At 44.1% G+C, this 26,753-nt stretch overlaps 1 protein-coding gene across 1 annotated transcript in view; it reads left to right on the forward strand.

The window, feature by feature from the left end:
- LOC311111758 (RNA-binding Raly-like protein) overlaps positions 1-26,455 on the forward strand; it is a gene marked incomplete at both ends in the record, with an annotated part of 58,227 nt that extends 31,772 nt beyond the window's left edge. Inside the window, 5 exons of the mRNA XM_084154574.1 lie at positions 19,442-19,492; positions 23,493-23,662; positions 23,988-24,101; positions 25,556-25,737; positions 26,417-26,455. Of these exons, the coding sequence (XP_084010700.1) occupies positions 19,442-19,492; positions 23,493-23,662; positions 23,988-24,101; positions 25,556-25,737; positions 26,417-26,455 (556 nt within the window). The remainder of the gene's footprint in view (positions 1-19,441; positions 19,493-23,492; positions 23,663-23,987; positions 24,102-25,555; positions 25,738-26,416) is intronic.
- Between the last annotated feature and the right edge of the window lie 298 nt (positions 26,456-26,753).

Below are 26,753 nucleotides of genomic sequence, written 5' to 3' on the forward strand. Positions count from 1 at the left end.
GAGATGTGATGGGGGAAGGACACACACACTACACACACACTACACACACACCACACACACACCACACACACACCACACACACACTACATACACCCTTCACTGCTGCCCCCACTGTCACTCGTCACCTTACTGCTGTCTAATGCTCCTAATTAACACTAACCATCGTAATGAATCCTTTTCATCTTTGAAATGTCCAATTACTGTTCTGTCCCTCGTTCCTGGGCTCAGACCGACCATAAAGGGACAAAGCTCTGACTGGGACTGGAGAGGAGGCTCATACACACACACACACACACACACTCATAATCTTCACTGAAAATGATCAGGGTCATGCGTCACCATGGTTACAGTGGGGTCATACTATACCTCATTATTAAATGTTTGTTGAATGTATGATGGTTTTGGAGTGAGAAAGTGGTGGTTTGGAGAGAGTGGAGGGTGGGTGGTGGGTGGGGGCGTCTCTTGGGAGCAAAGGCTTTTAGAATGCCGTCTGAGGTACATTGTTTAGGACAGACAAGCAGTCAGAGATGTTGTAGACTGTGCTCCTCTTCCAGACATAGGGGGTGTTTTAGTGAGATGGCTCTGGTGCTTTATCATTGTCAAATACAGTAATCATTCCACTTTCTCTCTCAGTAGAAGAGGGTACCGAAGCTCTGAGTGCCCAAAAAGCTCTCCTTCTTGGAGCAAAGACGACAACAATGAGACAATAACGGGCCATTTATTCTCTCTCTAGATTTATTTGCCAAAGTTAGATGAAAGTTATCTCAAAGTTAGCCTGAGGATGTTGTGGGTTCTGTCTGCAGATGTCCAGATGGTCTCTAGCCATGCAGTCTATACTGGCCCATCCCACACCAAACGGCCCTCCGCCTCCAGAAAGATAAATCTACTCTGTGAGAAACTAAAAGAGAATGGCTCTGATACAAACACACACGTCTTCAGATTTATTCCCTTTGTAGCGAGTGTTTAGAGTAAAGCACCCTCTTGTTTGCAGCCTCCTGTCGTCCTCTCCTGTTTCACAAAGAGATTAGCTCAATCTATCATTTAATCTGATTACGTGCAGGTGTTTCCACTAGGAAAAGGCAGGATATTATGCATATACCCCCCCCCCCTCTCTCTCTCTCTCTCTCTCTCTCTCTCTCTCTCTCTCTCTCTCTCTCTCTCTCTCTCTCTCTCTCTCTCTGTCTCTGTCTCTGTCTCTGTCTCTGTCTCTGTCTCTGTCTCTGTCTCTGTCTCTGTCTCTGTCTCTGTCTCTCTGTCTCTATCTCTGTCTCTCTCACTGTCTCTGTCTCTCTCTCTCTCTGCCAGGAGCCTAAGTGAGTAATTATAATAATAGCCTTTGGTTGGTAATCACAGTAAACATCTGTAACCTGGGCTGATTTGAAAGTCAGATTAATGGTAATCTGTTGTTTAAACATGCCAGAGCTGTTGTTGCCCAGAGTTTGTTCTCTCTCTCTCTCTCTCTCTCTCTCTCTCTTTCTCTCTCTCTCTCTTTCTCTCTGAAATATACTGTTGTAAGGTTTTGTATTTATTTTCTTAGTTCACCTTGTGTTCTTGAACGTAGCCCTGTTTCTTTGTGTTCTTGAACGTAGCCCTGTCTTTCATTTTTGTTCATTGATTTCACCTTTGTTAGTTACTCACCTGGTCTCATCAGCTCCTTATTTAGTTCAGTTCTTTCTGTTTGTGCCTTGTGAGGTATTGTTAATTTTGACTCTACTAAGCCTTTTCATAGCTCATTTGTGAGAACCAGTTTTAGCCTTAAGTCCTAGTTTTGTTTCACCTGACTGTTTGCCTACCTGTGTATGACCATTGCCTGCCTGTGACCACAATTCCTGCCTTCTGCGAAGGCGTAATAAACACCTGCCGTGCACGGCGCGTGAATCGAAACCTTTTTCTTCCAAGATATTCATTACAACTGTCATACACAGAACCACACTACTGCTTTGATACACACTATGGAGGGAGTCATTTGGACCTCTCCTTATTTATTTTATTAAATGTCTCTTATCAATCAATCAATCAAATGTTATTTATAAAGCCCTTTTTACATCAGCAGATGTCACAACGTGCTATACAGAAATCCAGCCTAAAACCCCAAACAGCAAGCAATGCAGATGTAGAAGCACGGTGGCTAGGAAAAACTCCCTAGAAAGGCAGAAACCTAGGAAGAAACCTAGAGAGGAACCAGGCTCTGAGGGGTGGCCAGTCCCCTTCTGGCTGTGCCGGGTGGAGATTAAAACAGTACATGGCCATTATGGCCAGATTTTTCTCCAAGATGTTCAAACGTTCATAGATGACCAGCAGGGTCAAATAATAATCACAGTGGGTGTAGAGGTTACAACAGGTCAGTACATCAGGAGTAAATGTCACTTGGCTTTTCATAGCCGGGCATTTAGAGGTTGAAATAGCAGGTGTGGTAGAGAGAAAGAGTTGAAAACAGCAGGTCTGGGACAAGGTAGCACGTCCGGTGAACAGGTTAGGGTTCCATAGCTGCAGGCAGAAGAGTGGAAACTGGAGCAGCAGCACGACCAGGTGGACTGGGGACAGCAAGGAGTCATCAGGCCAGGTAGTCCTGAGGCATGGTCCTAGGACTCAGGTCCTCCGGGATGGGAGGGAGAGAGCGAGAATTAGAGGGCGCATACTTAAATTCACACAGGACACCGGATAAGACAGGAGAATAACACCAGATATCACAGACTGACCCTAGACTGACCCTAGCCCCAATCTTCCTCATCTCCTGTTTTGTTTTTCTATTCCCCCCTTCTCTTAAACTTATACCTCTGTAAAAATAATTTGTAACATTTATCTCACAAATCATATTTTATTCTAATACAATTGCTCAGAGAAATAGATTTTGTTTAACAGGTAATGTTTTTTTCAAAATTATTGGCACCCCTGTTTCCAAGACCTTTCAATACCTCACCTTATGATGATAATGACACTGAGCCTTTTTCAAAGGTGTTGTATGAGATTGGAGAATGCATTGGGAGGGATCTTAGACCACCATTCCTCCATACAGAATCTTTCCAGATCCTTAATATCCTTCTTCTGCGCTTATGGACTGCCAATTCAAACCACAGATTTTCAATGGGATTCAAGTCCGGAGACTGAGATGGCCATTGCAAAATGTTGATTTTACTTGGTAAAGTTCATGATGCTGTTGACCTTAACAAGGGCCCCAGGACCAGTGGAAGCAAAATAGCCCCATAACATCAAATATACACCACCATATATTACAGTAGGTACTGGTTTGCATGGCCAAAGAGCTGTATTTTCATGTCATCTGACCATAGCACTGGTTCCAAGTGCCAATGCCGTTTAGAAAACTCCAGGCGTTTACATTTGTTGGATGACATGAAAATAGAGCTCTTTGGCCATGCACACCAGTGGTGGGTTTTACGTGGAAATAAGGATGCATAAGCAGTAATAGTCCTGTTCCCTCACAACACAGTAGAGGACAGCAGTAAAAGGGGAGTGACTGGTGAGATAGTAGCAGGTGAATATCAGAGGAGCAGGGGGCAGGGGCTCCCACTGTGGGAAAAGGATACGGCCCCCCACTGTTAACCATCGAAACTCTGACAGAGAGAGTGGACAATCTGACTCTTCCTCTCTGCACAAACACACACCCACACAACACAGGCTGGTTCCTCTCAGTTGGTTTGTCAGCGCATTCTCAGGAAACAGCAGTAACCCCCCAGGGGGTGTGTGTGTGTATAGGTGTGTGTGTGTGTCATGTGTACGTGTGTTTGTGCTTGCATACCTGCATTCTATGCTCAAGACCCAAACACTCCAGACATACTCCAACTCCTCACAACCTCCTATCCTAAACTCTTTCCTTTGTTCCTCTGTGTTCTGTCCATCTGTCCCGGGACAGACTCCTGTGTTCCAGTGTATAGCTGGGTCTGCCCTATCTGTGCTGTTCCAGGCCCAGCGCTTACTCTAGCTCCAATGCCTTATTGATGCTGCACACTCCCATTCCTCTTTATCAACCACTTTCACTTCTCTTTTAGTTGTGCTCTTCTAATCAAACTGTGAAGGGGCATCAGTCAGGCCTACTCAGTACAGAGGGGCAGACACAGGGTGCCTTGAGGTTTTATTTCATTCGCCCAGTCTGGCTCTGAGTAGCTAATGATGAATACTGCTGACTTAATACATCACTTACCTCTTGTGGTTCCATCCCTTACTCGCTTAGGGACAAATCGTCTCTTAAGATCCATATCCGTGTCTCAGACTTTTGCATCAATCATGCAATGTAACAGGGAGATTTGCACCATGTACTAGAAGATGCTACTGTGATCATCCAGAGCCTATCGTCAGCAACCAGACCACCCTGTGTCCCTCCGCTGCTGACCAGTGGGTCGGTCAGTAATGGATGTCGAGCACTAGATTACATGGTGGTGTGTTACTGATTAGGCTCTGTAGAGGAGGTGCCATTGATGATGCATGATGATGATAGCTGTTTGTTTAAGTAGTGCCTCTCTCACTGGGAGTGGTTCAGATGGAGAGATTGAAAGATTTAAGGTTATGTCTCTCTCAGGACCTAAGGTCTAGAATTGTAGACTTGCTGTGTCTCTGACTGTTCTTCTCAACATGGTGGGAAAATGTGTGTGTGTGTGGAGGGGGAGGGGGGGGGGGGTGAGAGAGAGAATAAAGGAGAGAAGACGAGAGAAGATGAGAGTGGGAGAGAGAGAGTGATTGAATGAGGGAGAGAGTAGATTAGCCTTGTCCGGAGGGTCTCCCCAGAGTGTGTGCTGTTTGAGAAGGAGAACAGGCTGGTCTGAAGCCCCTTGCCTCCCTGCCCTTCCCCTCCTCCTCCACTCTCCCTCCTCCACCCACGCCTCTCTCCACCTCTGTCTGGGTCGCACTGATCTGTAGCTACCAGTATTTCATTTTCAGTCTTTTTATTTTCTCATTTTATTCTTTATTTATTTCTTCGTAATGTGGCCTGCTGTGACGTTTACTTCACATAATGTACCACCACCAGCCTTTCCCCAGCAGCATGTTCAGTTCCATCTCCTTTTACCCATTTCATCCTTCATTCTATTTCATCCTTAATGGAAATAGATATCTCATTATTTCCTAAAGAGGGGGCATTTATGTTCCATACTTGCATTCTAAATAGTAGGCTGATTGGGAGTTTGAAAATATAATGTTTTATAGTATGTCACATTTCGATTGAGTATGCTTTAAATGCCAGGATGTCAAACTCATTTTAGGTTTTCATCTAGAACGAATTGCCAGCATGCTATTTAGGAAGAGAATCGTCTTTTCAGACCCACTTGTGTTTGACAACAGCTGATAATCAGGTAAGAGTACTGGCTGTACCAAAATGAACATATGGCGATAAAACAATGCAATTGTGTATTAGATTACACATTCTCAGTATAGATTAAGCTAATATGTTGATATTTGTTGCTTACTGCATACGTTTTACTAAACTGTACATTCTAAATAATATTTAGTACAATTAGTACACAGTTTTAGTAAGTAGTAGGCAAGACAGATTTTGGACACAGCCTTAGTTGCTCATGCGCATCTAAAAACTGAAGTCACCATATGTCACTCTGCAACTCAGACACAGTCAGACAGAAGCATTGAGGTTAGTGTAGTATTTAAGGGGGAATTCTTTATCCGTTAGCCTGCACAGTGCAAACTGATGTTCATCTTCCTGTCTATGTGAGAGAGAGACTCCGTGAGAGAGACTCAGTGCATGTTCCTATGATCAATATATGAGATACAGAGCCTCTCTGGGAGGTTTTTCTCTCTTTCCATTATCAGTCCATTTCCCTTCTGGTTTGATGTATGGTGTTGGGAGAGATGATAGAGATGGATAGAGGCTGATGATATGACTGATAGAGAGAAAGCCAGGGGCAGATATACCATCTGATAGAAGGCAGGAGAAATGGTAAGCTGCACTGGCAGCGCATGGATTCCTCTATGCTTTATCTCTGAAAATGGCAAAATGAGAGAGATAGAACGATGGGAATAGAGATTGGAAGAAAGCCGAGAGAAAGATACAAATGAGGTGGGGTGAGGGGAGGGTGGGTGTTGGGGGCTGGGGGAGAAAGAGGAGTGGTAGAGTTTAGAGAATAACATTGAGTGGTAAAGAGGGAGAGCATGACAAAAAAGGAGAGAATTACACAGAAAGCACAGACTGAAAAAACCTTGCCTTGTATAGCTATGCAGCTGCATGCTTAGTTTAGTTGCAGCATGGTACTGGTAATAGTTGTGCTGGACAGCCAGCACCACACTGAGCACTACCAGCCTGGGCCGGTCTCTTACCCAGGGCTCACAGTGGGGGATCAGGGGCTTACCAGGGACCGTTCTTGGGCACATGGTGGAAAGTTGGAAAGGCCACAGCAACAAAACAATAACTTATTCCTCTGGCTCTGGCTGATGATGCTGAGATGCCCTCCCCTCCAGGTTTGCTGTATCTCTGCAGCTGTCTGTCTCAGTGTGTATCTGTCTGTCTGCCTGGAGTCTCTGGCTAGGATCAACAGATTATCAGATGAGTCAGTGTGAAATAGTTTGACTCTATTCAATGTTCTGTTAATCCAACTAAAGTCCATTTAGTCCAGTACCCACACATAGATACACTGCAGGGATCATACTGGGGGAGAGGACAGGAGCGGAGAGGGAGGGGGGATGGAATGAGGGGTTGGAGATAGGATGGTATGGAGAAACAAACAGAGAGTGGAGAGCTCTTATTTCTGAGTGAGCCCAACTCCCCATAGCCCTCACTGTGCTAAATTTGGCCTTTGTCATACACAGCAAATTTGTGGGTGTTAAAAAATCTCAGTGTTGAGGTAAAACGTTTTGTGAGTGTTATATATGAGGGTGTTGATTCTAGTGGGGTTAACACCAGTGGGATTGAAATTGACACCATCTGCGGTGTTATTTGAATCACAGTGGAATCGACATCACGTGATGTTGTTGTTCCTTGAATGTGTTTAGTTCATTTCCGTTAACTCTGTCAGAGTGAAAAAGACATAGGAAGGGCCTCATTATCATATTTCCCAGCATGCTTTGCTGCAGGTTGCTTTTTATAATATTTTGTTTTAATATCTATGTTTCTGCGTGCACATTGATTGATTTTTATTATTATTATTATTATTTTTTCACCTTTATTTAACCAGGTAAACCAGTTGAGAACAAGTTCTCATTTACAACTGCGACCTGGCCAAGATAAAGCAAAGCAGTGCGATAAAAACAACAACACAGAGTTACATATGGGGTAAAACAAAACAAAGTCAAAAATACAACAGAAATACATATAATATACAGTGTGCAAATTTAGCAAGTTATGGAGGTAAGGCAATAAAATAGGCTATAGTGCAAAATAATTACAATTAGTATTAACACTGGAATGATAGATGTGCAAGAGATGATGTGCAAATAGAGATACTGGGGTACAAATGAGCAAAATAAATAACAATATAGGGATGAGGTAGTTGGGCGGGCTAATTTCAGATGGGCTGTGTACAGGTGCAGTGATCGGTAAGGTGCTCTGACAACTGATGCTTAAAGTTAGTGAGGGAGATAAGTGTCTCCAGCTTCAGAGATTTTTGCAATTTGTTCCAGATTAATTGATCTTATACTACACAAAAATAAATAACATACATTTTTGTAAACTTTTCCAATCTGTAAGTGGTTGGACTTATTTCACCCGTTATTGAGATGGTTGTTCCAGTTTAAATGGTTTAGGTAGTCTCATTTATGGATCTTCCCTACCTTGGCAGTCATTCTGAAGGCAGATTGTGGGTGATTAAAAGTTCAAATTGTTGGATATTCGAACTGGCTGGATTTCAATAAGAATTACAGTGCCTTCAGAAAGTATTCATACACCTTCACTTATTCCACATTTTGTTGTGTTAGAGCCTGAATTCAAAATTGATTCAATAGATTTTTTTTCTCATTCATCTACACACAATACCCCATAATGACAAAGTGAGAACATGTTTTTAGACATTTTTCCAAATGTATTCAAAATCAAATACAGAAATATCACATTTACATAAGTATTCACACCCCTGAGTCAATACTTTGTAGAAGCAGTTTCTGAAAGCACTGTATATAACACCTTGCAAGACAGCATAATATGACTTGCCGATGTGGCCTGCAAACCAGGAGTTTCAGACCACTGTGATAGGGTAAAACTAGGCTGTCGAAGTACGTTATTGTCAAAAAGAGTAATGTATTGTCATGAATAATTACATTTTGATGATAAAATATTAATATAGGCACTCACTTGGTGAAGGCTACAGGACTGAAAGCCATTGAACGCAAAAGTAATGTCTCTGTCAATAGCAAACACTGTCATGGGTGGTACTAGTACCTATTAAATTCACTCGAAAGGCACCCTGGGAAATAAATATGCAAATAAGGCTTAACCACAGGTGTTAATTCCCTAACACTGAGAAAGTGTAACAGCATCAGCTCTAATAAAGTGTTAATGTAAGTCGGATTTTGCAACACCCATGGTGTTAGAGACAACACTCTTGGGGTGTTAGTTTATCAACACTTTTAAAAGTGTTATTTTAAGACTAATTCGGTGGGTCACATATACACACTAAGAAAGTGTTCAATTTAATATTGTAGGTGTTTAAAATTCTGATCTCAAATGTTCTGTGTAGGAGCCTATAGAATGCACCCACTTGGATTGTGTTCATTACTAAATTACATACAGTGCAAAAATGTGAGTGTATTGTGCTTCACTGTGTGTATCCATGTACATGTTTGACAGTGCATTATACTCTGCCCCCTGCTGTGCACAGCCTAATCTCACAGTGTACAGTACAGATAGTTGTACCCCAGCCAGAGAGCAGAGGAGCCCTGCTAAGTCCCTCGTTTACCAACGCAGGAGGGATCAGCACTTTTCTTTAATAGCGCTCTAAACCCTGCCCCAGCGGGGAAAGAGAGAGAGAGAGAGAGAGAGAGAGAGAGACGACACGACGGGGGGGGGGTGAGAGAGGTAGTACTCAGGTAAACAGTCAAACCGAAATGGTCAACAGGGGCGTTACCCCCCTCAAACTTCTTCATATCCCTCTCTCCTTCCCCCCTGCCTTCTGGATTGGCAACTTGGCACTGAGGTGCCTTGACCACCCTTCTACTCTGAGAAATATGTGAATGTAGGAGCTGTTTCCCCCTTAAACAGCCAGCTATAGCGTTTAACCCGACTCTATAACCCAGCCTGCCCGTACAGCACTAGACAAGCCATACCAGTGAGATTGATGTCTCTTACCTCCACTATATCCACATTAGTAGCAATAAGCGGACATTTCCTGCACGGCCAGCAGGAAAGGCTCAGTTCATCAAAGAGAAGTGTGGAGCTGGCAGAGAGCAGTGAGGTGCTACAAGCTCAGTAAAACACACCTGAGTTAAGGCTTCATTGTTCCATTCCTCTATCACACTCTCCTTTCTGTGTCGGACTGTAGACTGGGCTGTCTGTACGTTCTCGTGTAAGAGTTGAGTGTGAGCATGATTGTACGACTCTCTGACCGTTGGCAGTCATAACTCAGAGCTGATGCTCCTCCCCTGTGTTTAAGAGGCAAGTTCCATTCCCCCTGCATTAGACTGATCTGATTTACACCAGCACAGCACGGCTCAGGTCTGAGTGGGAACTTTATCTGAACATAAATCACCTGTTACCTGCCTGCTAGGGTCTCAGGGAGGAGAGGGACGGAGACAGAACTTCACAACTAATACACCAGGGAGGGAGGGAAGAGGGGGAATGAGAGGAGGTGGAAGGAGAGAGGGAGGGAGGAGGGGGAATGAGAGAGGGGGATGGAGGTGGAAGGAAGGAGAGAGGGAGGGAGGAGGGGAAATGAGAGAGGGAGTAGGAGGTGGAAGGAGCGAGGGAGGGAGGAGGGGGAACGAGAGAGGGGGTAGGAGGTGGAAGGAAGGAAGGAGAGAGGGAGGGAGGAGGGGAAATGAGAGAGGGAGTAGGAGGTGGAAGGAGAGAGGGAGGGAGGAGGGGGAACGAGAGAGGGGGTAGGAGGTGGAAGGAAGGAGAGGGAGGGAGGAGGGGGAATGAGAGAGGGGGTAGGAGGTGGAAGGAAGGACAGAGGGAGGGAGGAGGGGGAACGAGAGAGGGGGTAGGAGGTGGAAGGGGAGGGGGAATGAAAGAGGGGGTATGAGGTGGAAGGAGAGAGGGAGGGAGGAGGAGGTTGAAGGTGGGAGGAAGAGGGCAAACAGTGGAAGGGTTGTTCCACGAAATGAGTCTCTTGGGTAGTGTAACTTGGTGATGAGAAATTAATTTTTACATTCTGTCATGAAGAGCACATGTTCAACATATTGTTTTCCCATCTCGAGAGGTTAAATTTAAAAAATACCATAGTAAGTGCCTATTAAGTGCCAAAGTAACAGGGTTGACCGTAACAGGGTTGACCGTAACAGTGTTAACGATTTCATCATAAATCAGCTATAAATGGAAGCTTGTGTGCAACAGGGATAGGCAATTGAATGCAAGCTTCACAATACAAATTAAATTGTTAAAACATTTCTAGTCAGTCTATCTACGGGTAACAGGGTTGACGTGTTATGCTCGACCCATTCAGTTTTCCACCACAAAACACCAGAAAATGGCCAAAAAAGAGTAGAAACAGATCACTTGCTTTTACACTATGGTTTGACTATTGGATGTTCAATGTTCCCTTAGATTTTGTTTTTTAAGGAATAGTTTCACCATATTAAAACCACAAATAATTTCATGCAACAGGGTTGAATCACTAATCACATTAAATAAATAATAATCTTCAGAAATGACTTTGTCAAAGCAACAAAATAACTAGGGTTCTTCCCCACCCGTTTTGGAAAAATCTGAGGAATAGGGCTGGAGAAATGTAACCACTCTCAAATTCATAGACAGAGCTATGGAAGTAAGGACTGACCATCCATGACATCACAATGATAGTTTTAACCATGTTTTGAGGCTGTATAGTGTGTGTTTACATTACTTTGTTTACAACCATTGGAGTGAAAAAGCTTATATTTTGGGTTCTGATGGAGTATGACAGTTGAATTAAGCTCATGAGGCCTTTACAAGTTATATTCTTCAATATGGGTACATTTCATTAATCCAAAAGTCCAAAAATGGATGAATCAACTGCAGATTGCCCCTTACAGTGGGTTAAAATCTTAATAGATGTCACAGAGGGAAATGTCAAAATGCTGAATTTTGGCACTTTAGCAAGTATTTTTTCATTTAAAAAAAAACATATTTATTGAATGTTCCATGTTTTCTATATTTAAGGGTACTTTATTTAATATAACAGGCTTTTAAAATGCAATATTGGGGCACAATTTCTACTTAAAATATCAAAGGGATGCAAAAGGTTCTCATTTCATGGAACGACCCTGAATAGCAGAACAATTATTATGCTGAAATTAGTATTCTGTGGCTTCTGACCCATCCCCCCTGCCGTGTGATTGGACAAAATGCACTCTGACCCTTCCCCCTCTGTCGTGTGATTGGGCAGAGGGGGCAGATTGGCCTTGGCGGCTCTCTGGAATAGATTCAGAAATAAGTGCTCTGTCTGGCCCATTGCCCCACTCCCCAGCCAGATGAGCAATTAACCATCACAGCGAAAACCAGAGAGAGAGAGAGAATAAGAGGAAAAGGGAAGGGCTCGTCAAACACAGATCAATATGAACACTCGACACACACCATTACAATGATGACGACAAACTACTGGGAGAGAATGAGAGGGGGGAGGAGGGGAGGATATTTATACGAGTGTTTGATTCTAGGGAAGTTGGAGTGAGAGTAAGTAAGGTTGTGTCCGTATGCCATGGGATGACTGGGCTGTTAGTGTGGAGAGAGAAGATGAGGGCACATGTTCCTCCCTAGGATAATCCCCTAAGAGCAATGTACACATACTCATGAGGCCAGTATCCTGCTCAATGGGATTGATGATCATGGCATCCTGTTTATATCAACATAGAGTGTGTGTGGGGATGTGTGAGTATACACTGTATGTTGACAGGGGGAAGTCTCAATGCTTACCACAGACAACACCACCACCTCCTCCATCTGCGCACACACACACACACACACACACACACACGCTATGCGACTAGCAGGGTGAGATGATTTATAGCCAGCCATGTCTAATGGATTGCAGAGGCACTCGAGAAATTATGAAAATAAATTAATTAGCCTTTAGCGACCCTGCTGTCCATTTGGCTGTCCCTGCACTGCCTTTTAACACACACACACACACACACACACACACACACACACACACACACACACACACACACACACACACACACACACACACACACACAGCCCCTTCACTGAGCTGCCTCTCTCTCTCTCTCTCTCCCTCTCTCTCTCGCTCTCTCATACATTTTTCCACTCACAAACTTAGAGCCCATTATGTCATTAAAGAGACCCAGTGTGTGATTGGTTTACTCCAGGTGGTTGTGTTGCTGGTTGAGTAGTGCTGAGCAATTAACAGAAATACCGGTTATGTTTTGGTTTTTAAATAACTAATTGACCAACATTGGCTCAGTTATTGGAATTCCATTTTGTTCGTTTTTTTTCTGTGAGCTCAATGCAAGGTTTCTCTAGAGATACAGTGTTATGAAAAAGTATTTGCCACCTTTCTAATTTTCTCTACTTTTGCATATTTGTGATACTAAATGTTATCAGATCATCAACCAAAACCTAATATTAGATAAAGGGAACATAAGTGAACAAATAACACAACAATTACATATTTATTTCATAAACAAAGTTATGCAACACCCAATTCCCCTGTGTGAAAAAGTAATTGCCCCCTTACACTCAATAACTGGTTGTACCACCTTAAGCTGCAATGACTCCAACCAAATGCTTCCTGTAGTTGTTGATCAGTCTCTCACGTCGCTGTGGAGGAATTTTGGCCCACTCTTCCATGCAGAATTGCTTTAACTCAGTGACGTGTGGGTTTTCAAGCATGAACTGCTCGTTTCAAGTCCTGCCACACCATCTCAATTGGGATTAGGTCTGGACTTTGACTAGGCCATTCCAAAACTTCAAATTTGTTGCTTTTTAGCCATTTTCATGTAGACTTGATTGTGTGTTTTGGATCATTGTCTTGCTGCATGACCCAGCTGCGCTTCAGCTTCAGCTCACAGACGGATGGTCTGACATTCTCCTATAGAATTCTCTGATACAGAGCAGAATTCATGGTTCCTTCTATTAAGGCAAGTCCACCACCATGCTTGACCTTTGGTATGATGTTCTTACTGTGGAATGCAGAGTTTGGTTTTCGCCAGGCATTACTGGAACCATGTCATCCAAAAAGTTATACTTTTGAATCATCTGTCCATAGAACGTTCTTCCAAGAGTCTTGATGATCATCCAGGTGCTTTTTGGCAAACTTAAGTCAACTTTTTGAACGAGATGGGTCCCATTATGCCTGGTGAAAACCAAACACTGCATTCCACAGTAAGAACATCATACCAAAGGTCAAGCATGGTGGTGGTGGTGTGATGGTTTGGGGATGCTTTGCTGCCTCAGGACCTGGACGACTTGCCTTAATAGAAGGAACCATGAATTCTGCTCTGTATCAGAGAATTCTATAGGAGAAACCATCCGTCTGTGAGCTGAAGCTGAAGCGCAGCTGGGTCATGCAGCAAGACAATGATCCAAAACACACAATCAAGTCTACATGAAAATTGCTAAAAAGCAACAAATTGGAAGTTTTAGAATGGCCTAGTCAAAGTCCAGACCTAATCCCAATTGAGATGTTGTGGCAGGACTTGAAACGAGCAGTTCATGCTTGAAAACCTACACGTCACTGAGTTAAAGCAGTTCTGCATGGAGAGTGGGCCAAAATTCCTCCACAGCGATGTGAGAGACTGATCAACAACTACAGGAAGCATTTGGTTGGAGTCATTGCAGCTAAAGGTGGCACAACCAGTTATTGAGTGTAAGGGGGCAATTACTTTTTCACACAGGGGAATTGGGTGTTGCATAACTTTGTTTATGAAATAAATATGTAATTGGTGTGTTATTTGTTCACTTATGTTCCCTTTATCTAATATTAGGTTTTGGTGTAAGATCTGATAACATTTAGTATCACAAATATGCAAAAGTAGAGAAAATTAGAAAGGGGGCAAATACTTTTTCATAGCACTGTAAATCAGATCAATCCCTAACTGTGCAATGTAGTAGGGAGTTGTAGTTTCCAACAGGTCAATATTCTACATAGTTTAGCACAGAAAACGTGGTAATTAACTACAATGACCACAATCCCTTGCGCGCCTACATGTCCGATCTATGCGCAGCGCTCAGACATGGAGAGAAGAGACAGAAGAACGTGATTGAGAGGGATAAAGAGCAGTTGCTTCACAACGTATCTCTACATCATCTAAATGATTGATAGTTGGTATTAAGCAGTCATAAAATGATGCCTTATTTACTTTGAAGAACTACTAAAATAGTGATTTTGTCAGACAGCATAGGCAGCAGCTCTGTAGAGCCATAAATAAAAATATGCAACGCCAGGGTTGTGGGTTCGATTCCCACGGGGGGCCAGTATGAAAAATGAAAAATGAAAAAAAATTATGTATGCACTCTGGATAAGAGCGTCTGCTAAATGACAAAAAAAATAAAGAAAACATTTAAACATTCAATTTTTAAAACATTTCTAGCCTGTCTATCTATGGGTAATAGGGTTGACGTTAATCTCGACCCACTCAGTTTTTACAAAACACCAGAAAATTGTCAAAAATAGTAGAACCAGCTCACCTGCTTTTACACTATGATTTGACTATTAGATGTTCAATGTTTCTTTTGAAAAAATTCTTTTAAAAGGAATAGTTTCACCATACAGCATTAAAACAAGTATTCAGTTCACGTAATGGGGTTGATTATTTTTTCTTAATTTTTTACCTTCACATGAATCACTAATCACATGAAATACATAATAATCTTCAGAAATGACTTTGTCGAAGCAACAAAGCTTCCATTCCAGAGACCATTATGTCATTAACGAGACAACCTAGAGTGTGATTGGTTTACTCCAGGTGGTTGTGTTGCTGGTAGTGCTGAGCACTTAACCGACATTTTGCGAGGTAGCTCTATCTGAAAATACATGATTTAAGTGATTGATAGTTGGTATTCAGCAGTCATAAAAGTATGCCTTATTTACTTTGAAGAACTACAAAATAGTGATTTTGTCACACAGTATAAGCAGCAGCTCTGTAGAGATGAGATGATGACTTGGAATTAAATAATAAAGTCATCAAATAAAACAAATGTAAATATTTTATGAAAGTAATGTGAATAAATTATGGTTGAGTAGTAATCGGCAGTCACTACCATCATGGGACTTTTATTAATTGTTTTATTCTCTGTTGTTACAGTATTCAACCCACATGATGCATAGTGCAATTAATAAAAAAGAAAAAAATCGAAACGGAAATTGAAAACCGTGATATTTTTAAAAATAATCAAACCGAAACCAAACCAACCTCAATAAACACTATTCACTCAACATTATGGTTGAGAGATGTGCTGTGGTTCTAAGATATACTATTTATGGCAGTGGTATTCAAACTTTTTCTGCGGGGACCCCATTTTTTCCCACCAGATTTTCTGGGAACCCCATTTTTTTCACTAGAATTTCTAGTGACCCCACCCCACCCCAGATTTAATGACGCAACCTTAAAATGGGTACATTTCAAATTTTACATCAACAAATAACCTTCAATTCATTGCATAAAAAAATATATAAAAAATTGGCGACCCCACTGAATTTCCCCCGTGACCCCACTAGGGAAATACCACTGGTTTATGGTCTCACAGCAGTCTTTTTGGTCATGGTGATCATTCTGGAGCCGGTAATCACTCTTTTCACCAGGCAGGTGGTGTTAAAATCACAATGCCTCTCCAGAGTGCTCGGCTAAAAGGATGAAGAAACTGTAATGCACTGTATGGTCTCCTATGTTTTCAAACTGCAGAAATGCACTAATACCTGACATGTCTGTCTGTTTGTCTCAGACTTGGTTGAAGTGTTTAGCCACTCTTATAACAGAAGATGGCTTGGATAATGGAAGGGGCAATGGAAATTGCTTTCTGTTCTGACTCTCTCTCTCTCCTCCCAGTGCTAAATGACACAGATTACCAACTAGAACATTGCTGTAGGGAGAGACAATGATAGAGAAAGAGAGTTAGAGTGAGTCAGTCTGTCTTAGTTTTCCTGCTATGAGAGTTTGGCAAATAGTTGTTATTTTCTCTGTCTTCCGCTCGAGTTCCCCATTAGAACACAGAGCCCCTCATCTGTACCGGGGCCTGTGGCACTGTTCTCTCTCTCCCGAGTGCTCACTTCGTCCCTCCTCCCTGCCTGAACACAGCACGTCTGTTTGCTGTCAGATCTGTTATCTCATGGTGTTCTGCTGAGCGCAGGGAATCTGTGGTTAGAGGTTGAGAGGTTGTGTTGTGTTCAGGTGGGTCCTATTAGCAGACTGAGTGGAGAGGTTCTGTTTGAATTCAGTTTCAATGGTGGCTAAGTACAATGGTTTTGTCAGGGTCTTGGAACTGGCTAAGTAGAGTGGTTTTGTTGGGGTTCAGTTGTACACAGCACATAAACCCTAATCCACACAGCCAACCCTGCAATGTACAAACCCACACACACATTTGGACATGAACATGGAAAGAAACCTTCAACCAGAGTGTGCTCCCCTGCAGTTTCCATCATGTTAAATAGAGATAGCTGGAAACATAGATGTCTTCCATTGCACATGAAAGGCCTACCGGTATTTAGAATAACAGAAAGCTTTCTGCAAATTGATCAGACCTCGAGCTAAATCATAAAACACAGTTGGCGAAGAGCGTGATGAGGCGTAAACGTTGACACTTATTACAGATTATTTGAAGCTGGCAGAATCTGGAGCTCAGAAAAACCAACTGGCTTCAGACGAGGGGAGAAAACCAGAAACAGTTTGGCTGCAGGTAGCTGGAGGATAATTCATTAGGAATTCACACACACCTCAGGTACACACACACACACACACTTTTATACCGACACTGCTAGCTATCTCGACACTTCAGAGACAGGGTTGCTACATTCTGAATCACATTTACATAGAGAGTGAGCGAGAGAAAGTGTGTGTATGTGTGCGCAGCACATCTGTCTGTGTGTCTGCTCTCATGCATGTGTGTACTGTATGTTTCTAGCTGTGAAAAAGTGTCATGTTTAGTCTCCTGCTGTACTTCCTGACATGTTTACTGATACATCACTTTCCTCCAGTCAACAGCATGATTACAGCACTGAGACTCACCAGCCCCCTGCAGAGACAGATAGGACAGAAGGGCTTTAGCTGTGTGTGTGTGTGTGTGTGTGTGTGTGTGTGTGTGTGTGTGTGTGTGTGGACGTGTGTGTGTGTGTCTGTGTGTGTGTGTGTGTGTGTGTGTGTGTGTGTGTGTGTGTGTGTGTGTGTGTGTGTGTGTGTGTGTGTGTGTGGACATGTGTGTGGACGTGGGCGTGATGAGAGCGTGTTATGTGTCTATCATTCATCTTTGTGTGTGTGTGTATGTGGGTGTGATTTTGTGTGTGTGTGTCATCTGTATGTCATGCATCTGTGTGTGTCTGTCTGTGTCTGTGTGTGTCTGGTTTGATCCATCTGTTTGAGAGCTTCTGATGAACCCTGCTGATACCATCTGTATCTCCCACATACTGTATGCTATTCACTTTGAGGTGAACATGTATTCGATTTAGTAGAGGCTATGCTCATGGCTCTATTTATACAGTGTATTAATATATGTGTAATAAATAGGAATTAGTATGAGTACATGAGTCACCTTTCAGGCACCTATAAATACAGTGCTTCCCTATGGTTGAAAGTTTTACAAAAAGCAAAAGTGGAGGGTATTTGCTGATAATGTCTTTGTGTGTATGCTTGTGCGTGCATGCGTGCGTGCGCGTGTGTGTGTGTGTGTCTGTGTGTAGACTTTAGGGCTGGGGTATCAGTGGCCAGGCAGGGAGGAAACACACAGAGAAATTCTGAGCTCTATTTAACTACACACCAGGGTATGAGCTACTTACCATCAGGCTTAGTGTCACTCTCTCTGCCCTGGTCCGCTCTACTCACCAAACCTTATAGGATAGGCTATCAACTACAACCTACAGCAAACTCTGCCCATATATTGTAGGGAAAGGTGTGAGCTTGAGTCTAAACAAACACACACAGAGATGCACAAACACACACACACACACAGGCGCACACACAGATGGGCACATACACAGATGGGTGCATACACACCAACACACACACCTGACAGTCCAACTTCACAGTAAATGAGCAGGAATATGTAGAAGCACATAGAGTGCGCAGCCTGCTGTCATTGGTGCATAACACAGGACAATTACTATGGATTTTCCACCTTGGGTGCTGTGGCACAACAAATCCAATGTCTTTTTCCAGCTGGCTAGAAATCATGAAAAGCATATTCCTTCCACTTGGCAGAGCCCTGCTCTAACTATGTACACACTATTCCAGCAGCCTGCTTACAGTGTGAAATATCTCTGATGGCACAGTATTTTTAGCTCACCTAATAAGGAACAGATCTGAAAGGCTGCTTGTATCCTAGATAAATGTTGTTTGATCTCTCAGTTTTTCATCAGCCTGTCTTACCGTTCTGCTCTCACAGAGGATGACTTTGTGTGTGTGTGTGTGTTTTGTGTGTGTGTGTGTGTGTGTGTGTGTTTGCAGTGGTGGAAAAAGTGCTCAATTGTCATACTTGACAAAAGTAAAGATACGTTAACAGAAAATGACTCAAGTGAAAGTTACCCAGTAAAATACTACTTGAGTAAAAGTCTAAAAGTATTTGGTTTTAAATGTACTTAAGTACAGTGGTAAAAAAAGTACTCAGTTGTCATACTTGAGTAAAAGTACAAAGTAAAAGTAAATGCTATACATCAAATTCCTTATATTAAGCAAAACAGTCAGCACTATTTTCGTATTATTTTTAATTACGGACAGACAGAGGCACACTCCAACACTCAGACATCATTTACAAAAACAGTATTTGTGTTTCGTGAGCCCGCCAGATCAGAGGCAGTAGGGATGACAAAGCGTTATATTGATAGGTGCCGTAATTCTGTCCTGCTTGAGCATTCTAAATGTAAATAGTACTTTCAGGGAAAATGTATGGAGTAAAAAGTACATGATTTTCTCTAGGAATGTAGTGGAGTAAAAGTAAAACTTGTCAAAAATATAAGTAGTAAAGTAAAGTACAGATTCCCCCCAAAACTACTTAAGTAGTACTTCAAAGTATTTTTACTTAAGTACTTTACACCACTGTGTGTTTGTGTGTGTGTGTGTGTGTGCTGTCAGTAACACCACTGTCAGTCAGCTGTGAAGACAGTTGTGAGCCTTTGTGTCAGGCGTCAGGCCACTGTCAACTCACTGTCTCTCTCTCTCTCCACCCCCCCATCCCCTCTCTCTGCAGATCTGAGTATGACCTGGACTATGAGTGCTATCAGGAGGACCTCTATGACAGGTACTGTCAGCCCACTCTGCACCACGCCTCACACAAACCCTAAATGTTCAGAGGCGGACAGAGGAAAAGTCTAAAAGACACACTTAACCCTCCTTGTCTCTCCTGTCTCATGCTGGCCCTCTCCCTCCTCCCCATCCCCCTGTCCGTCACTGAGCTGTCAGTCATGTGTCTCTGCTAACAGTGCTGCCTGTTACTGCTCACTAATCGTACCTTGGTATATCTTTGCTCCACTCGGCCTGGCAGGTGAATGAGGCACACACATATGAACGAACGAACACACACACACACACACACACACACACATAGACAAACACACACGCATACATCCTGTGCATGAACACACATCCTGTGCAAGCGTACACACACACACACACACACACACACACACACACACAAAGACAAACACTCCCAAGACACACGCATCAACACACAGGGAGGATGTGTGCTGTGTGACCTCTATAAGGAATCCAGTCAGGTTGTAAGCCACTCTAACCCTTGCTAAGTCTCTAATCATTATGAGTCAGATCAAACTGCTCTAAGTGCAGCAGCTTATATTACAAGTTCCATTAAAGCTCAGGTTAGTTTTCTGCGGCTCACAGCAGAGGTTGGGCCGTGGGTCAGGGTTGCTACATTACAGTAACTGAAGCATATCGAGAATTAACTGTAGGCTGGAAAACTGCCATTGAGTTCCTGTTCACTTTCCAGCGGTACAGTACTGTGGATGGTACTGTGTTTTGACATGGAGCTGTGGGGTGTTTTCACTACAGCTCCAGCCAAGAGATCATGACCTCGGTTCAGATTCCAAGCCAGAATTTGACAGTCAGTCTGGTTCAATACAATTCATTCAAGTTTAGTGTGGCCCTACCCAGTTCAATCCCGTTCAGTCCACTCCAGTCTTGCTCAATGCTTTTCAGTCTGATGATCTCTGATCCCGTCGGATTCCGTCCATATCAGTCCGGTTTAGTCCAGTTCAGCATGGCTTAACCCAGGTCAGTCCTGTTTAGTCTGACTCGGTTGTGCCAAGTCCAGTTGAGTCCGGTTCTATCTGGTTAAGCATGGCTTAACCCAAGTCAGTCATGTTCAGTCTGACTCAGTTATGCCAAGTCCAGTTGAGTCCGGTTCTGTCTGGTTCAGCATGGCGTAACGTCACCCAGGTCAGTCACTTAGGTAATTGCTCTGGGAGCTCTCCACCTCCCTCAGGCACACTGAAGGTGACATGGCTCATTCATAAACACAGCACTCAGCACATCTGAATAAAGAGTGCTCTCTCTCTCACACACACACACACTGAACAACCTTGTTGTCCTCTGTGTGGACGCACTCACACTGTCATCTTTTCTTTGCATTTTGTTGTTTTGCCACGCTCTGCATTTTTCTGTCTTCACACAGGAGAAAACACCACTGATATTCAATTTGCTTCAAACACGGTACATGATTTTGCCCTACGTGGCTGGCTAGCTCCATCGACAGCTTGTGTGTGTGTGTGTGTGCGTCTATGCTTCTGTTTATGTGCATATGAGAAAATGTCTGCCTCTACACACACAGATAACAGCTCTAGCAGAGACAAAGCCTCTCTTATAATCTCTCTTCTAATCCACACACACACACACACTCACACACACACACACACACACACACACACACACACACGGACACACACATACACATACACATACACAAACACTTACACACACTCTCGCTCTGTTTTCTCTAATCCTCACACATCCACAGTCTCTCGTTGTCTGTTTCCCAAGCTCCTATTCTCTGAAACTACACTTCAAAGTCGTTGTAGCAGCACACTGTCTATCTCCATCTGCAAACTCCACTAAAGGACTTTAAACTCCCATCAGCCTTTAGTCTCCCAGCGTCTCTGCACAAAGGCAACGGTCGCAGCCCTCTCACTACTTTGGTGGCCGGTTGATATACTTCATGCACAGTGAGGTGGCTGTATCTGGTTATATACTGGTAATACATTCTCCTGAGACAGGGGAACTGTTGTGTGAGATAGATTTCAGTAAAGGGGTAACACACGTTCCTCAACTGAACACTAAAGTCTTGTCTCTCTCTATGACTTACAGCTCAATCACTGAACCCAAACTGACATCAAACCTCAAGGCTTCCCGGCTGGCATCCTGTTTGCGGCTGGTTTAAAGTGTGTTTCTCTCTCCTCAGCAGTCTTCCACACAGCCCTGCCTGTGTAAAGGCCACTCAGGCTTACTTAGGACATGTAAATAAACACTAACACATCTGTCCACGAGTCTCTGAGCCCTGCTCTGCTGTAGGCTACACTCAGGGCACAGGATAACAGGGCTATGGTTCCTGGGGTGGGTGTTTGGTGGTGCAGGATCTTCTTGGTGTGTATGGAGGGTGATGTGTCCTTCTCTCTCTCACTCTCTCTCTCTCTCTTGCTTTCTTTCTTTTTGGCTCCAACCCTCCTTATCCCCCTCCTTCTCCCTCCTCTCTCTCAGTTTTTAAGAGCTGGAGCCAGTGCCCAGGTCTCTGCCTGTCTGGCTCTCAGCCCTAACAGCTCTCTGATGCTGTAAGCAGATATCATATGAAAGGCATTCAGGTTGGAATGTGACTCGCAGGATTGAATTAGCTGGCAGAGCTTATTAAGAGGTTAGGATGAAAGCCAGCCCTTAAAGACTGCAAACTGCAGCCAGTTAGGCAGTCCTGGTATAAAAGCCCCTGTACTTCATTTCAGAGTGGAAGACTTTCATTAAAACTGTGGTTATAGGGCCTGCGGGTTAACATAGGTCCCAGTCAAGCTGAGACTAAATTTACTTACAGCCTATGGGTGTTATCTGATTGGATAGCCAATTGACTTACAGGAGTGCTGACTCCTGTTAAGTGTGTGGTGTGTGTGATTGGCTAGCTCTGACCCCTGGGAGGAATCTGATTGGATGGCTGTGCCCCTGTGACCCCTTTCGGGGGTCTGATTGGTTAGTTTTTAGCCTTTAACAGTGACATGTATCCTTCCCCCTGGCTGATGATGGATGACCAGTGAGTGGTTGGGTCTCTCCAGGGAGGTAGTGGAGGTGGAGATCAATGACTCTCTTAATCAACATGACACACACACACACACACACACACTCTCCCATGTTTCTGTAACTGCTTTAAAGCGAGTGTGTGATACACTCTCTCCTGTCACCTGCTCCGCTGCGCTGCCAGAGAGCTTTTGATTGGCCCTGACAGAACCAATTAGATTTAGCTGTAGATAGGGATATGGAGTTGGGGATGGGGGAACGAGGGAAGAGAGGAGGAGAGGGGGGGACTGACAGTGGAGACCGATCCAAATCTAACTTCTGTCACATAGTAGATCTCTCCCCTCCTCCTCATCTCATCTCCTTCCCCTTTTCTCTTCAATCCCTCCATACCTCACCTCTCCTTCGTTTCTCACCCTCTTCAGTATGTTCAGTCATTAGTAGTCATTACAGTCATTAGTCATTTGTATTTTGTTTGTGTTTTGTCACATGATGTGGTGAGACTTCCAAATCCAGCGGCACTGTGTTTTCTTGTAGGGTAATACTATAATGGTTGTGTGAGGAGTGCAAGGGGTCTTCAACCTGCTCAACCTCATTCCCTCATTCCCTATCTGGGATATCCTCTCCCTCACCTTCTCAGATACTATTTCTTATTATTTTTTCACTTGTGTACACATTGTGTATGTGTGTGGATGTGTGTATGTGTGTGTGTATTCCCTCGGCTTGTCAGATGTTATTACACCATCCTGTCAGCCCTCTCCCTCTGTGTCATTCATCATAGGAGACATACATTCACAAATACACACACCCACGCACACATCCATCCAACTAGGTGATAGACATCACTGTCCATACACGCAAACACACACACATGCTTGCTTGCTCACACACTCACTCACAAACATCCTGTCACTGTACTTTTCTGACATGCTTACATACACATCCAGTCACACTGACAATACTACACAAAGTACTAGTAGTTGGATGACAGTCTGTGTGGATGTTTCCCTCTTCAGGATGTATGACTACCAGCGCGTGCCAGCTTCCTTACCTCCCCTGGCCCAGGGACCTAGCCTGGCCAAACGACCCCGCTCCTCCTCCACTTCCTCTGGGCACAGACGCAGCCGAGACAGGCCCCCCTCCAAGAGCTCCAGAGCCCACTCCACCAGCTCCAACAGGGCCAAGTGTGAGTAATACATACACAGTCACACACACACACACAGTCACACACTACACCCAAGATGGTTCTCTCATTACAACCCTTCTATAGCAGCCTCTTTCCTTCATGGATCCTAGCCAATCAGGTCGCATTATTAGCCCAAATCAACAGAGCAGAACCAATCGGCAGTGTATATGCAGTTCTAATACCCACCCTCATCACCTTAATAGTCCTTATTACCAACACACTCACTTGCCTTGGGTCCTTTTCTTCCTTCTCTCCCCCTCTCTCATTCTCTCTATCTCTCCCCCCTCCCCCCTCTCTCCCTCCCTCAACCTCTCCCTCCTTGTAGTGCGGATGGAGGAACTGCAGGTCATTAAGAGGGAGCTGACTCTGATAAAGACACAGATTGACGGGCTGCTCGACAACCTGGACAGGATGGACACACAGAGGCGGGACCACACAGGTGAGACAACCAATCAGAAAGAGAGAGGGGAGTGGACAGGAGAAACAGCAGTAAAGCATGATAGGGGAAGCCAGAGATACATTATGAGTTTTCACCTGTCCAGTTCATACGAATCAGTGCAGAAGAATGACAGTGAGAAGTACAGAGATGGCGAAAGCAGGTTTATAGGAGAATAAATAGAAAGCCCTCTATGGAAGTGTTGTAGCTGCTGCTGCCCTCATGTGGCCACATGGACAAACTGCACCTTTGTCCTTTCTAGCACACACGTACTGTACCGACAAAGAAAGAACGTGTGTGGGTGTGTGTGTCATCTCATCCTTTCTATCTCTTATCTGTACGCGATGCCTTTGGGTGATTGACTGATCTCATCTCCATATTCATTTATTCCAGCGTCAATTACAATCCTACTCCACTACTGTACCTCATCTCTCCTTTCTGTCTCCCTCTCCCCTCTCCCATTTCTCTCTCTATCGCCACATCTCTCCATTCTGTCTCCCTCTCCCCTCTCCCATTTCTCTCTCTATCGCCTCATCTCTCCTTTCTGTCTCCCTCTCCCCTCTCCCATTTCTCTCTCTATCGCCACATCTCTCCTTTCTGTCTCCCTCTCCCCTCTCCCATTTCTCTCTCTATCGCCACATCTCTCCTTTCTGTCTCCCTCTCCCCTCCCCCATTTCTCTCTCTATCGCCACATCTCTCCTTTCTGTCTCCCTCTCCCCTCTCCCATTTCTCTCTCTATCGCCACATCTCTCCTTTCTGTCTCCCTCTACCCTCTCCAATTTCTCTCTCTATTGCCTCATCTCTCCTTTCTGTCTCCCTCTCCCCTCTCCCATTTCTCTCTCTATCGCCACATCTCTCCTTTCTGTCTCCCTCTCCCCTCTCCCATTTCTCTCTCTATCGCCTCATCTCTCCATTCTGTCTCCCTCTCCCCTCTCCCATTTCTCTCTCTATTGCCTCATCTCTCCTTTCTGTCTCCCTCTCCCCTCTCCCATTTCTCTCTCTATTGCCTCATTTCTCCTTTCTGTCTCCCTCTCCCCTCTCCCATTTCTCTCTCTATTGCCTCATCTCTCCTTTCTGTCTCCCTCTCCCCTCTCCCATTTCTCTCTCTATCGGCACATCTCTCCTTTCTGTCTCCCTCTCCCCTCTCCCATTTCTCTCTCTATTGCCTCATCTCTCCTTTCTGTCTCCCTCTCCCCTCTCCCATTTCTCTCTCTATCGCCACATCTCTCCTTTCTGTCTCCCTCTCCCCTCTCCCATTTCTCTCTCTATCGCCACATCTCTCCCTCATCCGGTCTTTCTTGTTCTCTCCTCTCATCTGTCAACTCGTGCAGTGCAAATGACCATCAATGGTTTAGATCGAACGTGAGCACACACACACCAACACTGATCTGCCCTATAGAGTGAAGTTAATGAATGTTCACTCCTTTTCACTCCCTCTCTCACTCCGTGTTTTTTAGGGTCTCCCCTGAGGGAGGGCAGTCTGGCCGGGTCACCGTACCCCCCCTCCGCCAGCAGCGGTGAGCGCTCCCCCTCCCCCCTGTCCCCCCCTCGCCGCCGCATCCAGAGAGAGAGCCCCGAACTGGGGGAGGCCAGTGACGATGATCACACGGTAACTGGCTTGATGTGTGTGTGTGTGTCTGTGGAGAATCTCTGAGTGGGAGTGCTTTCTCCTTGTCTCAGAGCAACATGAGTACCTCAGCATGGCCTATGGTTGGCTGTGATTTAGCAGTTGTCCGAGTGATTCGCCATGCAGCAGAAATAAAGTGCTTATCTCCACACACACACACACACACACACACACACACACACACACACACACACACACACACACACACACACACACACACACACACACACACACACACACACACACACACACACAAACATACACACAAAGAGAACAGTGACAAGAGCAACAAATCCATAGCCATCATTCATTTTGAGTCATACAGACAAATCAATAGCATGACACTTGAAGATCTCAGTCTGGGTTCATCTCACCCACGCACCGTTCACACTCATAACTGACATGCAACTCAAAAACACAAAGAAAAGCACTGGTGAAAAAAGTAAAAGCAAAATAATTAAAGAAAGAGAGACTGAAAATTGGAACTGGAGAGACTGAAAATAGAATAAATGAAAGCAGGACAGGATGCTCTTACCCTGACAGATGAGTGGGTGTTTATATAGAAGACTATTATCCTCCAGACCTTCCTCATCACTGTGTATAATCACCCTAGCAAGGGGAGCCTTACCTGAACAAAACACCCTTTGGTGTTTTGGCACACTGGTACTGATTACATGTGTGTGCGTTCCAGATGAATAACCACAGCTCTGACCCTGAGGACGAGATGTGAGGATGGAAACAGAGAAGAAACGGAGGAGCGCCAGACATGGAGGAAGAGAACATCTGTCTTGTCAAGAAGTTACCATGCCAAAACCTGATTCAGAGGCCCCACTCTAACCAATCAGTTACATTGTATTCTACCTCCACATATACAGTGAGGGAAAAAAGTATTTGATCCCCTGCTGATTTTGTACGTTTGCCCACTGACAAAGAAATGATCAGTCTATAATTTTAATGGTAGGTTTATTTGAACAGTGAGAGACAGAATAACAACAAAAGAATCCAGAAAAACGCATGTCAAAAATGTT

The sequence above is a fragment of the Coregonus lavaretus genome (assembly GCF_964263955.1).
Source record: "Coregonus lavaretus genome assembly, chromosome: 37".
Taxonomy (NCBI): domain Eukaryota; kingdom Metazoa; phylum Chordata; class Actinopteri; order Salmoniformes; family Salmonidae; genus Coregonus; species Coregonus lavaretus.